General features: G+C 26.0%; 1 protein-coding gene and 1 pseudogene across 1 annotated transcript; one reads left to right on the top strand and one right to left on the bottom strand.

The window, feature by feature from the left end:
* Positions 1-3,762: 3,762 nt before the first annotated feature.
* Positions 3,763-10,093, bottom strand: LOC107635520 (protein trichome birefringence-like 19). Its single transcript, XM_016339006.3, has 2 exons — positions 9,405-10,093; positions 3,763-4,726 (listed from the first exon to the last, which is right to left on the bottom strand). Exons 1-2 carry the CDS (start codon positions 9,915-9,917, stop codon positions 3,923-3,925), a joined length of 1,317 nt encoding a protein of 438 aa, XP_016194492.2. The 5' UTR covers positions 9,918-10,093; the 3' UTR covers positions 3,763-3,922.
* Positions 10,094-13,821: 3,728 nt separating this feature from the next.
* LOC107637380 (putative ribose-5-phosphate isomerase 3, chloroplastic pseudogene) lies at positions 13,822-15,095 on the top strand (annotated as a pseudogene).
* Positions 15,096-15,729: the final 634 nt, after the last annotated feature.

Genomic DNA, 15,729 nt, shown 5'->3' with positions numbered 1-15,729 from the left:
TTTCTAAAATGAGCATAATTCACTTTGTTCCTTTTCCTAGAATAATTAGTCGTTTAGTTTGATCAATTATATATAATGATCTACTAAATAATCAATATAATAACTAAAAATGTTTGATGGATAAATAAAATGAAAGTGGATATGTCAAATTAAAAGCATGATGAGTGAACCCCTTAATTCCAAGTGTATGTTGCTTTATCTGCCTCTTATTCCGTCCTTTATTTGAAAGCTGGAAGAAAAGGATGGATCAGAATAAAAAAATTGATAATAAGAAATAATGAAATTAGCAACCACCATCTTGATGAGGAGATTAATTTGTCGCACTTGATCGGAGGTGCATGCCTATGAAAAGGAGAGGCTTAGAAACTGCTCAACTTGTGGATTGAAGGATTGAGGACCAAATTTTTTTTTGAAGATTTTTATGTATATCTCTTTAAATAAATATTTTTAGAATTAGTATAGGGAATAATAAATTTTTAATCAGTCATTAATATTTATTTTTTTAATTATAAAATTAGATTTTTTTTTCGTTTTTTTTTTTTGAAAAATTTAGAATTAGAATTTAGAGTTTAAAATTTAAAATTTATGATTTATAATTTAGAATAAAAGTTAATTTTAAAAAATTGACTAATATTGACAAAAAAAATTAATTTTCTAGTTGCATTAAACTTATATTTTTAAATATATAGCACATATTTTTTTTTCAAAATATAATTAGTTACTTTGATGAGAATATTCTTAACACAAAAAAATAATATGTAAATAATAAAATAGAATAAAATACATTGTTGCATGTGATTTTCATCATCTAATTAAAAAGTCCTTATTATTAGAAGTTTCTTTTTAAGAATAGAAAAAAATGCATGCCAGCAGGCAGCAACAACTAGAAGTAAGGGAATAATGTTTGAATCAAAGACAAAGTCCAAAAACCAACAATGCATAAAAGCTGCAAAAATCTTTAAAGTGGCCCTCTTCTCTGATAATAATGTTTGCATAAGAACAAGGAAATTATTATTAATTTTATGAATTTATAATTCATATTTATGGTTCTGAAAGAACAACCAAAAAAGAAAACTCTACAACATCCATTGGATTTTAAATTCTTAAGGCAATTATTATTAGATAACTTTATATGTTTATCAAAATGCCTTACACAATTTGTAATATATAAATACTTTTCATTTGTACATAAATAAAAAATATTTATTAAAAGATTATTATGTTTAGTAATTAATTTATAATGATAAATATTTAATAAATATTTTATATATATTAAAATCTGAAAATGTGTGAATTATATTAATTAAGAAAGAAAAATGATCTATAAAGTGACACAAATTAATCTGTCACTGATTTTATTTTATTTTATGGGAGCCACTTAGATAAAGATGTCAAAAATATTTTTTTTAAAGATATTTTTTAAAAATTAAAATTTAACACATATAATCAATTAAATTATATTATTTTTATTAAAATTAGACTGGACAAATTAATTTAGTAAAAAAAATTAATAAATTAAATTTTAAATCGGTATAAATTAATATTTTTTATAAAAAATTACTACAATATTTCTATTATAAAACACAACTAAAATATTCTTATTATATATATATATATATATATATATATATTTTAAAAACTTTAAATTCTAACGCTATAACGATAGAAAAGAAAATGGTTAGAATTTAGAATTTTCAAAATTAATATATATATAATAAGAGTATTTTAGTCATTTTATATAATAGGGATATTATAGTTATTTTTTATAAAAATAATATTAATTTAGACAAATTCAAATTTTGATTCACTATTTTTCAGTCAAATTAATTTGTTTAACCTAATTTAAGTGATTATATATATTAAATTTTAATTATTAAAAAATATCTTTAAAAAAAAAAAATTTTTTGCGTCTTTACGGTAGCATCCTCCTTATTTTATTTTGTTTTGTGGTATGGCATTCGTTAATTATTATAGTTGTTAACTTGTTATAGCAATATCTCTCTTATGGTTGGAAGGGCGCTTTCAGAATACTAGTATTTCCATCAAATTATTATGATGATCTATCTCTTTCTGTAAACAGCACTACCGAAATGTCATGATGGATTATTCTACTTGACACTGATAATAATAGTATACAGAGAATTCATTGCTATAATCATTGATCCCCACAACAAATTATGAGCCAGAAGTGATTATAAATTCATAATAATGCAATAATGATCAATATTCTATTTTTTTTTAATTCATTGTTGACATTGTTTATAATTAACATTCTTTTTTTATACTTTTTCTTACTAGATTACTTAACTTTGATATTTTATTTTATTTTTTCGAACTCTATGACCTAGAGATAAGGAATATGTTCACTAGCATTATTAAGGGATTTCAGTGTGACATTGACATAAAAAACAGTGATTAAAATGCAGCTTAATTAGCTTGTTTGTTAAGGGATCATTTTCTATTGTTATCACTTATCAAGATGGCATGTTACTTGTTAGCTACCAAATTTTTTATTTTGGTTGTATATATTAGCAGCCACCAATAATAGTGGATTATTAATTAATATCATAATCAGATAAGACCAAGCAAGAAAAGTTTGTGCCTTCCACATCCAGATGGATGTATGGTCTGTGTTTTTTAATAATTGGATTTTATTTATATAAAATGCATTATTTTAATTAATAAAAATGTAAATCTCTAATTTATATAAATAATTGATTTCCTTTAGTTATAACTTTATTTTAGTTGCTATAGTGAAGTAAGAGCTTTAGTTTTTGGGAAAAAGATAAACTAAATAGTAAATACACAGTTCCATCACTAGTAGCCTTTTATTGTTAATGGGTGATTTTTTTTAAAAGAAAGAAATTTCACATTATTCCACGTTATATATTGCTTTGAAGTAAATTATATACTGTCAACATTAATTTTTTTAAAAATTTAAATTGATAAAAAGAGATATATATATAAATTATTATATTTTTATTATGGTTCTTTATATAAATAAAAATTTTATATTAGATTTACTTAAATTTTTATATATTTTTCTTATTTGTATTATGCTAGTTTTTTTTTTTTTTTTTTTGAGAATAATAAGAATCAAATTATAGACTTTTTAGTCATAGAAATTGATACTATGTCATTATATTATTTTTTTCTATAAATTTAAACTGATAAAAAAAAAACACATGAATAATTATATCTCTAACATATATACTATATATTGGTTCATATATAGATCTCTTGATCGAACGAATAGCTTATATTATGGTAAATAGTTTTTTTTTTAACGAAGAATGGAGGTCTTTTTAATAATAAAGAGTTTTAGAAAATAAAAACATGATGTAAAATTTATATTCTCCTAAAATCCCCATATTTACTTTTCATTAGAGAAATTTCCGAACGCATATAGTAGCGCTAGAGAAGGCTTTCTGTTATACATTTTCAAGCTGATGATTACAAAGCTAACGAAGTTCTATGATAAAATTTTAACAATTTAAACAAATATATCGAATACATCAAATAATGTAACGAAATTTCTACTATCATCTTTACGTGATCTTTAGAAATCATGGTGCTCTGAATTCCGAAAATGTTTGTTCCAAGATAATTAAGGTCCCATCATTATTGTAGAAGAATGCAACTGAATAATTAAGTGTTACTTTATTTGAAACTTTATCATTTATAATTTGTGACCCATTTTTTATAATGCTATATATATTAATCTTCATTTTTTTTATTATTTTAAAAATAAAACCCACCATAAGGCATAAATTAAATAATCAGATTTGAAGTTCATGAAAAGAAAAATTTACAAAGCACATATAAGGCCGGGTAAGGTAGTTGATGCAATTACAAATACAATTACAAATATGTATAAAATTGATGAATAATTTGCATCATGCATGAAATAATGTATATTGATTTAATTTGTTCTGAAATGAAGCTTCTCTTGAGCTGATCTCACACCCTCCATCTTCAACATTTCAAGCAGGAAATCACTCCACGTGTCAATAGGACCAGGCAAGCACCAATGAACACAATCATTGTACAATGTCACATTCTCATTGGGCCAATGACCAAACCTACTTGGATGCCCATCTGGTCTCAACAATGTTGCTTGTGTTGTGTCAAGCAACCTTAATCTCAATCCCTTCTTTCTAGCTTCCTTTTCAGCAACCTTAAACTCTTCTAATTGGATCATATAAAACTCCAAATTAAGACCCTCTAATTGTGTCTCATTGCTCCTAAATGGCTTAGTCCTAACACAATCCCCACCTTGATTCCACAACCCATTCTCAAAATGTGAGGGTGAAAATGTCCTAAGATATGTGATGCCCTTAAAATTCTCTAGGTTATTGATTGCCCTAAAAGCAGTCCTAAATGCCTTTCTATAACCATAGTACATGGTTAGGTCAGGGACATTTTCTAAGAGGCAATAATGGCAGCCAACAAGTTTTTGATTCTCATAGAAGACCATTGACCTTGTGAACCAATGGCCTCCATTGAGAATGATGTAGTCAAAGTCTTGAATTTGGGTTATCCATTTCTCATCAGGCTCATCAAGGTAAAGGCTGTAAAGGCCTGTTTGGCTTGGTCCTTTTGCACCTTCATGGGATCTTACCAAATGGGGTGTCCAAAAAGATGCCATGGTGAAATTGTAGCTTGGATATTTCCACCTCATGAAATAGTCATCTCTTGTTAATGACACATCTATGGGCCATTCTGCCTGAAAATAATTTACATATTCACATCAAGGCCCAAAATATATATTAGGTACATTATCAATGTGAAATAGAGTAAATTATCAATTTAGTTTGAGGTGGAAATTAAAAATATAATTAATACAAAAATATTATTCATACACGATAAATATATATGTAATTTAATTTATTATTAATGTGTATTTGTATTTTAATATGTATTTCATATTTGTAGCAGACTTTGATAGCTGATTTTAGTGTAAGTATCATAGTCGTATTCAATATTATTGTTAACAATATATATGAAGGGAATTCTAGTGTTAAGGGATAGTTTTTATTAGATAATTTATTTGCTACTCTCAATATTAAGAGATACTATTTTAAATATTGACATTATTAATTGGATGGTAACAATATTTTTTTTTTCATTCAAAAGTAGGTAATATATTTGTTCTTTTATATTTTAAAAGACAATTTTACCCTCTATGTTTTTAGTTTGGGGGCATTGATGAGAGGTTGCTCAATAAAATTAAAGTAAAACAGCATTAAATAAAAAAGAAAGTGTTAGAATGGATTTTACATTAATAACATACTACTGCGAAAAAAACATTAATCTTTAACAAAGGAAAAGCCAAAATTCAACTATAGGACAAGAAACTAAATGGAAGCAAGGTAAAACACCACATGCATACTTAAAAATAAAATAAAATAAAATAGTTAATTAATATATTCAAGCTAAGCTTCATTCAATTCATTCTTTAATTTCTGTGAATGTATATTTGTGACATATTAACTTATCTAAAATGAATCCCTTTATTTAAGGAGTCTACCTAATATGTACCTTACAAGTAGAAGTTTTTAAATTTTATTTTCAAAAAAAAAAAAAAAAAAAAACATAACAAGAAGCTTAAATTTTATATTTTTTTTTTTTACGTAAATTTTCTCATAGTCCCTTAGTTTAATTAACCAACAATAATATACTATTTCTCATTGACTTAATTATTATCTTGCGTAACTCGTGTAAACTCATTGACCCTATTAAATAATCATTCAATTGAATACCTGTTTTCGACGACAAATCTTATGTAATTAAATTAATTAATTAATTAATCGTACAAGTACAACTAGCCACTCCTATTACTATACTACGTTATTATAGTCAAATTCAAAAATTTAAACCATTAATTTCCCTATGTGCGTGGACTCTTAGCTAGTACCATACATGTACCACTTTAAATGTCCTAAACTTATGACACAAAAAAAAAAAAAAAAGTCCTAAACTTAAAGCTTTTCTAATTGTTCTAGAAGTAGCATTATTATTCCCTTTAGATTTATTATATTATTATTGATTTTATATTTAATCTTTTAAGTTTCATGATTTCTTAGCTTGTTGCTATAATGCTATTGAAGAGAAACCCGGCATGTGTCAATAGCAAGGATCCAGCTAAAGCTATATTGTTTACATGTGAACGTTTGCGGAAAAGACACACAATTATTATTATCCAAAAAAAAAAGTATAATTAATCTACAGATAATGCATAACACTAAAGTCATAATAACATTATTACATGCATTCACTTTTGTGCCATAGATTATAAGATATTTTATTGGCTTTGATAATATCTATCTTCATCTTATATTTTAAGAGTACTATAAAAGAATTATTTAATTAAAACATTTTAATTTTTTTTATTTTTAGTTTATCAAATATAACAAAAATTAAAAAGTAGGATAAAATATATTTTTTATTTTTAAGATTTATAATTTTTTTTAAAAATATTTATAACACTTAATTTTATTTAGTTTTGTTCCTAATGCTTTCAATTCATTCAATTTTATTCTTAATATTTTTTATTTGTTTTAAAATTATTCCTAAACATTTTTAATTTTGTCTTCAATATTTTAGATAGAGTTAACATCTAAAAATAATTTTGATATAAATCGAAAACATTAAAGACAAAATTAAATACAATTAAACGTTAAGAACAAAAAATACTTTATTATAAAAAAATATTATTATATTTTTAGAAGAATTGATGAGTGGTCCCTATGACATATCACAGGGTTTTTTTCATCATCTTGGATTCCCATGAAACACGATATAGTTGTTAAGACTATTTTGGATTTTCTTTCTCTACTTTTCCAAGCTAACAAGGATTTTTGCATGGCTAGCTTCAATTTGGCATCCATTACACAAAGAAACAATGGCTTAATACAAAACAAGCAGTAGTCATGTGTCAACAAGACTAATTGACAAAATATAGAGTGATCAGTGTTACCCTTTACTTTTTCCACCTTTGGGAATGTGACTTCTCAACCATTTTTTTTTCTAATAATTGTGGGCGTAGTTAGAGCTTCAACAATTATTGAAACTCTACTCAACGCCTTATTAAATTATTCTTTATTTAATTATTGTTTTGTTTGATGGGAATTTGATACCTAAACCTATAATAGCCAATCCTTATCACATTATTATTGTTGATTTATTAGTTCTTTTTTATTGGGAATTGATGTTTTTAAGAAGAGAAAAAGTATAAGGAGTCCACTTCTAATTAGTTAATATTAGCTAATTTTAATATTTTAGATTTATAATTTAGGATTTAGAAATAAAGATATATAATTTAAGGTCTAGAATTTAAAATAAATTAATTAATTTAAAAAAATTAAATTGATATATATTTAATTTAACTTATTAGTACCAAAAATTATATCAAAGGATATATGAGAATTGTCAAAAAAAAAAAAAAAAAATTTCACCTGCTCCCAATCATTCTAGAGTAGTTAAAGGGCATGCTCAGGGAATATAGTAAATGGAAGTAGAGACACTATATAAAGATAAAATAAATAATTAAAGAGATAAAATTATAAATTTCACCTATCAAATTAAAATTATTTATTTATTTATTTATTTTGTGCTTCTTTGTGTATATATGGTAGCCACCAAACTTTCAATTTTAATGCAAGACTAGCATTTTCTGCTGCCAATTATAATGAACAATTATTAGTCACCTTTGTGGATGGAATGTATGAGAACTATTACTGACTGAGGCACAAGTTCCCACTAAGACTTTAGGTTTTGGCATGTCTCCAAAAAATGACTAATAATTATGTGAACTAATTTTATATATTATTAGACATTAGTGTTCTGATTTTGTTTCATGTGGCTAGTGTTGGACGTGGAGGACAAGATTCATTGAATTCAATGTGTTTGTCACAGTTGCCAGAGAAAAGATTCCTATATAATATATGCATTAATATTCCTCGGCATGCATGCTTACTTACATGTTGCTATGCATGTTACTCTTCTTTCAATTTCATTATTTTCACCTAATCTATATATTATTATAATCCTTGAAATTCAAATGGGCTTAGGTGAACTAACCTCTCATTAATTTCTCTTGGTGAAATTAAAGGACAAATAATAATTAAAGTAGGTAAAATACAAATAGGAGCAGCTAAGACACTTACACATGCATGCATGGACTAATTTACTAATTTCTAAAGAGAAAAATAAAATAATAATAATGGAGACAAAAAATTACTATTATTATTGGAATATTGTGCTTAATAACGACATATAGATTAGATAGAGACTTGTTGGCCATATCAATGACGATATATAATCTTCACGAGTCTACCCAATTTATAGCAAATTAAATATTAAAAAATAAAATAATGATGATATCTTTTCACCAAGGTGAAATCATAAAATTCATAAAATTTTCCCTACCCCTAAGGTAAAAGTAATTTAAAATTCCCTCTCAAGGACTAAATGAAAAGGTTTTCAAAGAAAGGAAAAGATTACTATATATTTTAAGTAAGCTATGTTTGGCTCTATAATAGCTTAGGTGATAAGGATGCAAGCATTTTGCATATGTAATCAGATATATATAGCATATTATGTACCATGGAAGAACATTTTTGAGACACAATAAAGGACATCTATATTGGGGTTTAATTAGTCCCAAAACAATTCACTAAGCAAATTTTCTAGTTTTTTCCACTCCAAAGAACAAAAAATTTACCGGGTTATTTTTAGTGTATATTGTTCATATATATAATTGACACGGAAATTAGAAAAATAAAATAATTGTTGTAAAACCATAGTCATTACTTTAATAAAAATATTTGATAAAAAATTAATCAAAATAAATCAGAACTCATTTTATTTAATATTTTTTTTTGGTCTATTTAACATCACTATAACTTTAAATTGTAGTCTACAACGGCAATATTGTATAGTAACGGCATTGATTTTGCTGCATGCAGTTATTGCAACAACAATCATGTATTATAACAAGAGTTTTATCTAATTTAGATTTATGTATTTTCATGACTTTTAGATAATAACTTTAAAAATTTAGTTTTCAATAAGATAATGCATAATTAATTATATATATATAATTATTTTACATTAACAATCCGTATATATATAAAAATTAAATTTTTACAATGCGATTTTTACTATACAATAACTTAATAAATTTGCAACCTTTTAATTTTAATGTATTGTCAGGCTAAAGTAATTTTACATACGTATTCACAATTTTATATTAATAAAAATAACTATATTTCATATTAACTATTAAATAGTCATTTAAAAGAACAGATATAATTGTACGATATAATTGTAGGAGTAAATGTATTAAAATTAAACGCTTTAAAATAATAATTAAAGAAAGAAGAAGATGAGAAGAGACTTACCCTTGAAAGAAGGCAAATCATGGATTGCATCTGATTTCTTCCAACAGAATCTCCAACAAAAGCCAAAGATTTGCCTCTAACAAGTTCAAGGAACTGAAAAGGGTTGAATACTGGTAAGTCACAACCATTAGGCTTCCACCTCCATTTCATGAACTCAGAATCAGGTCTACCATACTTCATGCAATTCTGGTGTTCATGAATTGCCCAACATGTTTTGTTTGTGTAATATGGTGCCTTTGGATTTGGGACCCACTCACCACTGAAGATGTCACATTTCTTCACTGAAGTTGAAGGCAAGCTTTGTGAGAATTGGTTCAAATCATCAAATGCTGATGATGCTTTATCACTATTCTTCTTTAGGTATGATGAAGAAGAAGAGTATCTGAATAAAGGGTAGGATAATGGTGTGACTGTGAATACAAGAATGGCAAACACTGCAAGAAGTGTTACTTTTGGAATCATTTGTTTTGGTGTGTTCTTTCCAAATAGAAGCTCCATTACTTGGAACTTCATTTTTGGAAAATAAAGGAAGCTAGAAATAAAGAGAGAGAGATATTTTTATATATAAAAAGAAACACACTATGAGTGAAGGAAATGGAGAGGAAGTATGAATTTTGCTCATATTATATACATGGGGTAATTTTTATTTTATTTTTTTTTTCTTACTAACCAAATGTTTTGGTTGGTTTGGTATTTGATTTTAGTTAAAGGGTCTTTCAATAAGTTAATATGAATATTATTAATAAAAGGGTAATATTAATTTTTTAAATTAATTATTATTTTTATTTAATAAAAATATAAAAATTTCTAATTTTTTTAAAATTTTTAAATTAATATTTTTATATAGATAACAATCTGATAGGAAATTAATTTGTCTAATAACAAAAATTGATTTGATGATTAAAATTTGTTAACGATTAAAATTTTCGACTAAAATTTGTTTTAATGACTAATTTGGCTATTACTATTACTAAGAAATGTAAATTAATATGTATTTTTAAACTTTATTGTAAATGAAGTATTTAAAAACACCAAACATTTTATTTTCACTCTATTTTGAGCATGCCGACATTAAGCCATTCTTTAATTAATGTGATACGTTTTAAGAATTTAGCTAGTGTATGTGTCATATTATTTGTGTAGGTGTAATAAATATTCAAACTTGAAAGGAAATTCTCTTTTGATTTCTTAATTATTGAGTAGTTGAGTATTGCTTTCGTTAATATAATCTTCTCATACATGGGGTTCTCCGCTTTAATTAATTGAAAGGACTTTTTCAATTGGAAGTATTAGTATAATAACACACCAAAACTATTTTATATGATAAGATTTTGATTATTTACATTATCCGGCATGTGAGTGCTTTATACTTCTGATTTTGTCTTTTACCCTCCTTAATAACATGGGTTAATCTTTTCGATCTTATATTAGTGTACGTAGAAGTATTATAAATAATTTAAATGTTTGGTATTTTAAATTTTTATCATATATATCTACCAATTTTGAATATTAAGATAGTATTAATTAATTTCTCTTGCAATAATATATGGGCACTCATAATTCTTTTTTTTATTGACTAACTACTAGCAAAATAAGTTTCGGTGCAAAGCAAAGATAATTTTGTGAGAAAATTTAGAGGCTAGCATTTTTATTAAAATTTGATCAATATTTAACTAATAAAAGAAATAAAAATTATAAAATTTATTGATCTCCTAGTATTTCTCTAATTTTGTTCACTTAATTTATTTAATTATGTCCTTTAATTAAGATAATTATTTATTTGTTTTAAATTTTAATTATGTATAATGAATACAGTACAACTTACTAACTTATGTTATATAGCATGCTAATAATTATTATGTCCTTTAATTAAGATAATTATTTATTTGTTTTAAATTTTAATTATGTATAATGAATACAATATAACTTATTAACTTATATTATATAGTATGCTAATAATAATTATTAGAGATTGCTTCTTTCAACAAGAGATCGATAGTATTGGTACTATTTCATTTTATTTTATGTTATCTTTTTAGGGTAGTAGTTGATGGTGTCGCACATGTTTTAATGTTTACTAAGAAATTAATTAAGTTGAAGATACAATAAAACTTCTGAAATTTATTTGTGTTTTAATATGCAAATTGAAAGTAAATTGATTAAGACTGATCTCTACACGGATCTGTAGCAGCCAAGATTATTATATATTATTAGATCTATGTGGTCATTATTCAAAGCTACATTTTTATATCTAACAAGCTTAGGAGAAAAATAAAATACTAGATGAGATATTTGGTTTCTCTAGGTTCAAGTGCGTGTACTCTGTGCATCGATATAGTTGAGCAATATTATTAAACTCTTTGTTTTAATTAATTAATTAAGACCTTCACATACCCTAATATATATTAAGGAATAAAACCAGCGTTTGCATGTGACAATTTTTGAATCCGGATCGGAACTCTGTTTTATCTAATTGATATTCAGTTGCATTATCTTGGTGTCTATGTATAATTATTATAGGATTTCTTTTTTAAAATGTTCATAAACATGAACAACTCATAGTCATAGAGGCAATTTTCAAGTTGGCAATTAGAATCCATGTAAGAGAGTTTCTTTAGTAAAATGTATTTTTATATGAAAAATGAAAATTTTTATTAAATTTGTACATTTTACACATATTATTTTTTATTTTTTCTATTATAAAAGAATTTTTTTTACTGTTCAGTGAAATTAAAGTTACAAAACACCATGATATTACCTTTTTGTCTATGTTAATTATAATTTTTTCTGTTTCCCTTTTTTTTGGTAGTAAAAGTTTGAATTCATTTTATATTTTTGGTCTTTGTCACTCATGATTTTCACGGCAGTAATAACTAGGAGTGTACATGAGACGGGTCACACCGAGTTTAACTTAACCCAGATCTGACCCGAAATATAGACCGGGTCTAATTTTTAGACCATAACCCGATTCTAGACCTGATGAAACCTACGCACCTTCGGGTCGAGTGAAAATCGGATAAAAACCGGGTGAAAATTGGGTCCGCATGTAAAAATCACCTAATCTCCAACCATTATTTCACAATTCACATAGTAAAATCCACTTCAAAAAATATAACAAGAACTAACAATTCTCTAAAATTAAAGCATAACCATAATCAATACTAATATTGTCTAATAACACCAAATATTTAAATCAATACAAATAACACAATATTATACATTAGTCTAAAGTCTTATGCATTTTAAACATAAAATATTAACTTATAATCTTATAATGACTAATAACACAAAATATTAGGGTTTATAATATTTAAATTCCACATAAGAATAGCCATCATCCATCACTAATAACACAAAATATTAATTATGTATGATGACCGGGCCACCGGGCCGAGTTCAGGTGACCCGAGCTATGGCCAAGACTCGACCCGAAATAATGACCGGATCTATTTTTAAGACTCTTACCCGACCCTAGACCCAATGAAATCGCACTAAATTAGCCCCTAAAGTGTTCGGAGTCGGACCGAATCTTCGAGCCGGGTCTTCGGGCCATGTACACCCCTAGTAATAACTCATTCTCATATTCGAGTTCCAATAGAGACAGTATATTAAAATTTTTGTAGAGAATATGTGTGTTGAGTTCACTAAGTTGTATGCAAAAAAAAAAGCTTTTTTTTTGTTCCAAAATGCTAAAATTCTGAACTTCATTTTTGGACCCTAGTTTATATCTTGAATATTTTTGGGACTAAAGTCATATCTTGAATTTTGTTTTCGGCGATGATCATATCATGACATATTTTTTGGTCATGATATCTTGAAATTTGATATCCATTTCATTTTTACATAATGGGCCTCTTTTGCCTCCACAAAGTTGTCGAGGTCCATTACATATCCACCTTGTCACTGAGCCCAAAAATGTTTGATCGTCATTTTTTCAAAAAAAGAAGAAGATATTTTAGTGTAAAAAACATTACTAGTTTTTGTTAAAAGAACACATGTGATGGAGGTGGTTAAATTTCACCTTCATCAAAAAGAGAGAAAGTTAATTATTGCCAAAAGCTTATGTCATTTGTATTTATTTGTTAGGAGTTAGTTAGATATATACATATTAATTAGTAATTTGTTACAAGTTAGCTATAGTTAGTTTTACTTAACTTTCAATCTTCATTATCTCCTACTAATACGTGTATATCAATCTTTGATATTATATTAGAAATGAGCAAGTTTAACTCAACCTAAAAGATTAGCTTAAAGGGGGTTATAATTGTTAAATAGTAAGTATATGATCCATCATAGTAATTAATATTAATTAAAAATAATTAATTTTCTAATTGAAAATTTTTAATCTATTAATTTCACAATCTAATTTAATCAACTCCGTATTAACCAGAAATTGAAAACTTTGAAATTGTAAGAAATGGAGTGGTTTACCTTATTGGTGGTGTTAAGGGCCAAACTTTTATACGATGAAGTATTTATAATTGGAAAAGTATAGGAACCAAGTGTGTAACCAGCAAAAAAATTGAACAATTCAATTAATTATAATTATTAATAATTATAAACAAATTAAGTAAATCTAATTAAAAATTATAAAAATCTTCTCCATCTCTTCCATATTAATCTATACATCCCAATAACAACACATAAATTCTCTCTCTCACCGTCAGACCCTCTCCACCTCTGCCCTCACGCAAGACGACCTTAAGAAGTTCGCCGCCGACAAAGCCGTCGAGTACGTCAAATCCGGCATGGTTCTCAGTCTCAGCAACGGCTTCACCGCCGCTTCGTCGTTGCCAAGCTCCGTCATCTCCTCTCCACTGGTTAACTCTCCAACATCATCAGCATCCCTACCTTCAAGCGCACCAAGAAACATGCACGTTATTTCAGAATCCAGTTCTCTATCCTCGACGATAATTCCCGCCTCGATCTCGTCATCGACGGCGCCGATAAGGTGGACCCGACCTCAACCTTGTAAAAGACCGCGGCGGCGCTCTTCCCTACTGGTGGCCACCTTCAACAAGTTCATTGTGGTGGTCGATGAAACAAAATTCGTGTCAGGACTCGAAGGAGCGACCTTGCGATGCCGATAGAGGTGGTGCAGTTTTGCGGAAATACAATATAGTTTAGCTTCAAGAGTTGTTCAAAGAAGAAGGAATTGTGGAGCACGGGCTATTTTTAAAACAATTGCAAAAATATATTAAAACAAACATCCATTTAATATAATAAAAAAAAATCCTAATACTTAACAAAAAAATATCCCGCTATAGAATTTAAAAAAAATCTTATAATTCTTAAAAAAATAAAAATATCCACATCTGTAATATAAAAAATTTAAAAAATACATTAAAAATATCTATTTAGTTTGAAAAAGAAATATTATAATACTGAACAAAAATTGATATTTATATATATCAACTCACATTTATTAAGATGAATTTCAATATCCAATTCATTAAAAAATTGACAGAAATTAATTGGATCCTAGTTGATTCTCTAGCGGTATTCTTTATAATTTCATATATTGATAACATGCTTGACGGGAATATACTGAAATGTGTCACGTTGCATATATGTGAATAGGAAGAAAAAAAAAATTATTCCCATATAAGAAATCCATATATATATGTGAATATGTGATGATATTTATGCATGTTATGCAAGGTGGTTATGTCACGGTATGCCACATTGTAAATGTGTTATTCTAAATGCATCTTATTGATAGATTTATTTTGGAAGCAAGTTTGGTATTTTGGTTTGTTGTGACACTTGGACTATGTAGTAGTACGATATATATAGCGACCTATATATATAATAATCGCTAGCTCCATATATTTTAAAAAAGAAATTCTTGGTAGCATTTGACATATTACTGTTTTAAATAGTTAAAATCTTCTAATAATTTTACTAATAAGAATAATGCTATAATCTATGATTATAGTAACTACGATTATTTTTTATCGATAATTAATTAGCAATCATTTATATTTATATTTATAAAAATTTTATATAAAAAATATATAAATTATAATCATATTTATTAAAAATAATTTAATATTTATGTTAGTCAAATAATAATAAAAAATACGTTTTTAATATGGAAAGTTCTATAGTGGCACTGGTTTTGGTGGCTAAGAATGACATAAATTTGACCAATAAATAAAATATTGACACATGACAAAAAAAATTAAATTTAAAATTAAAATAATTCTCTCTTTCTTATAATTTTTTATAATTACTTTTATCAAAATAATTTTTTATAATTTTTTTTGTAATTATAAAAATAATTTAAAAAATATTAAAATAATTTTTTAATTATATTTTTAAT

The sequence above is a fragment of the Arachis ipaensis genome, chromosome B4 (assembly GCF_059453495.1).
Source record: "Arachis ipaensis isolate K30076 ecotype BB chromosome B4, ASM5945349v1, whole genome shotgun sequence".
Taxonomy (NCBI): domain Eukaryota; kingdom Viridiplantae; phylum Streptophyta; class Magnoliopsida; order Fabales; family Fabaceae; genus Arachis; species Arachis ipaensis.
This window is presented reverse-complemented; position numbering and strand designations above follow the sequence as displayed.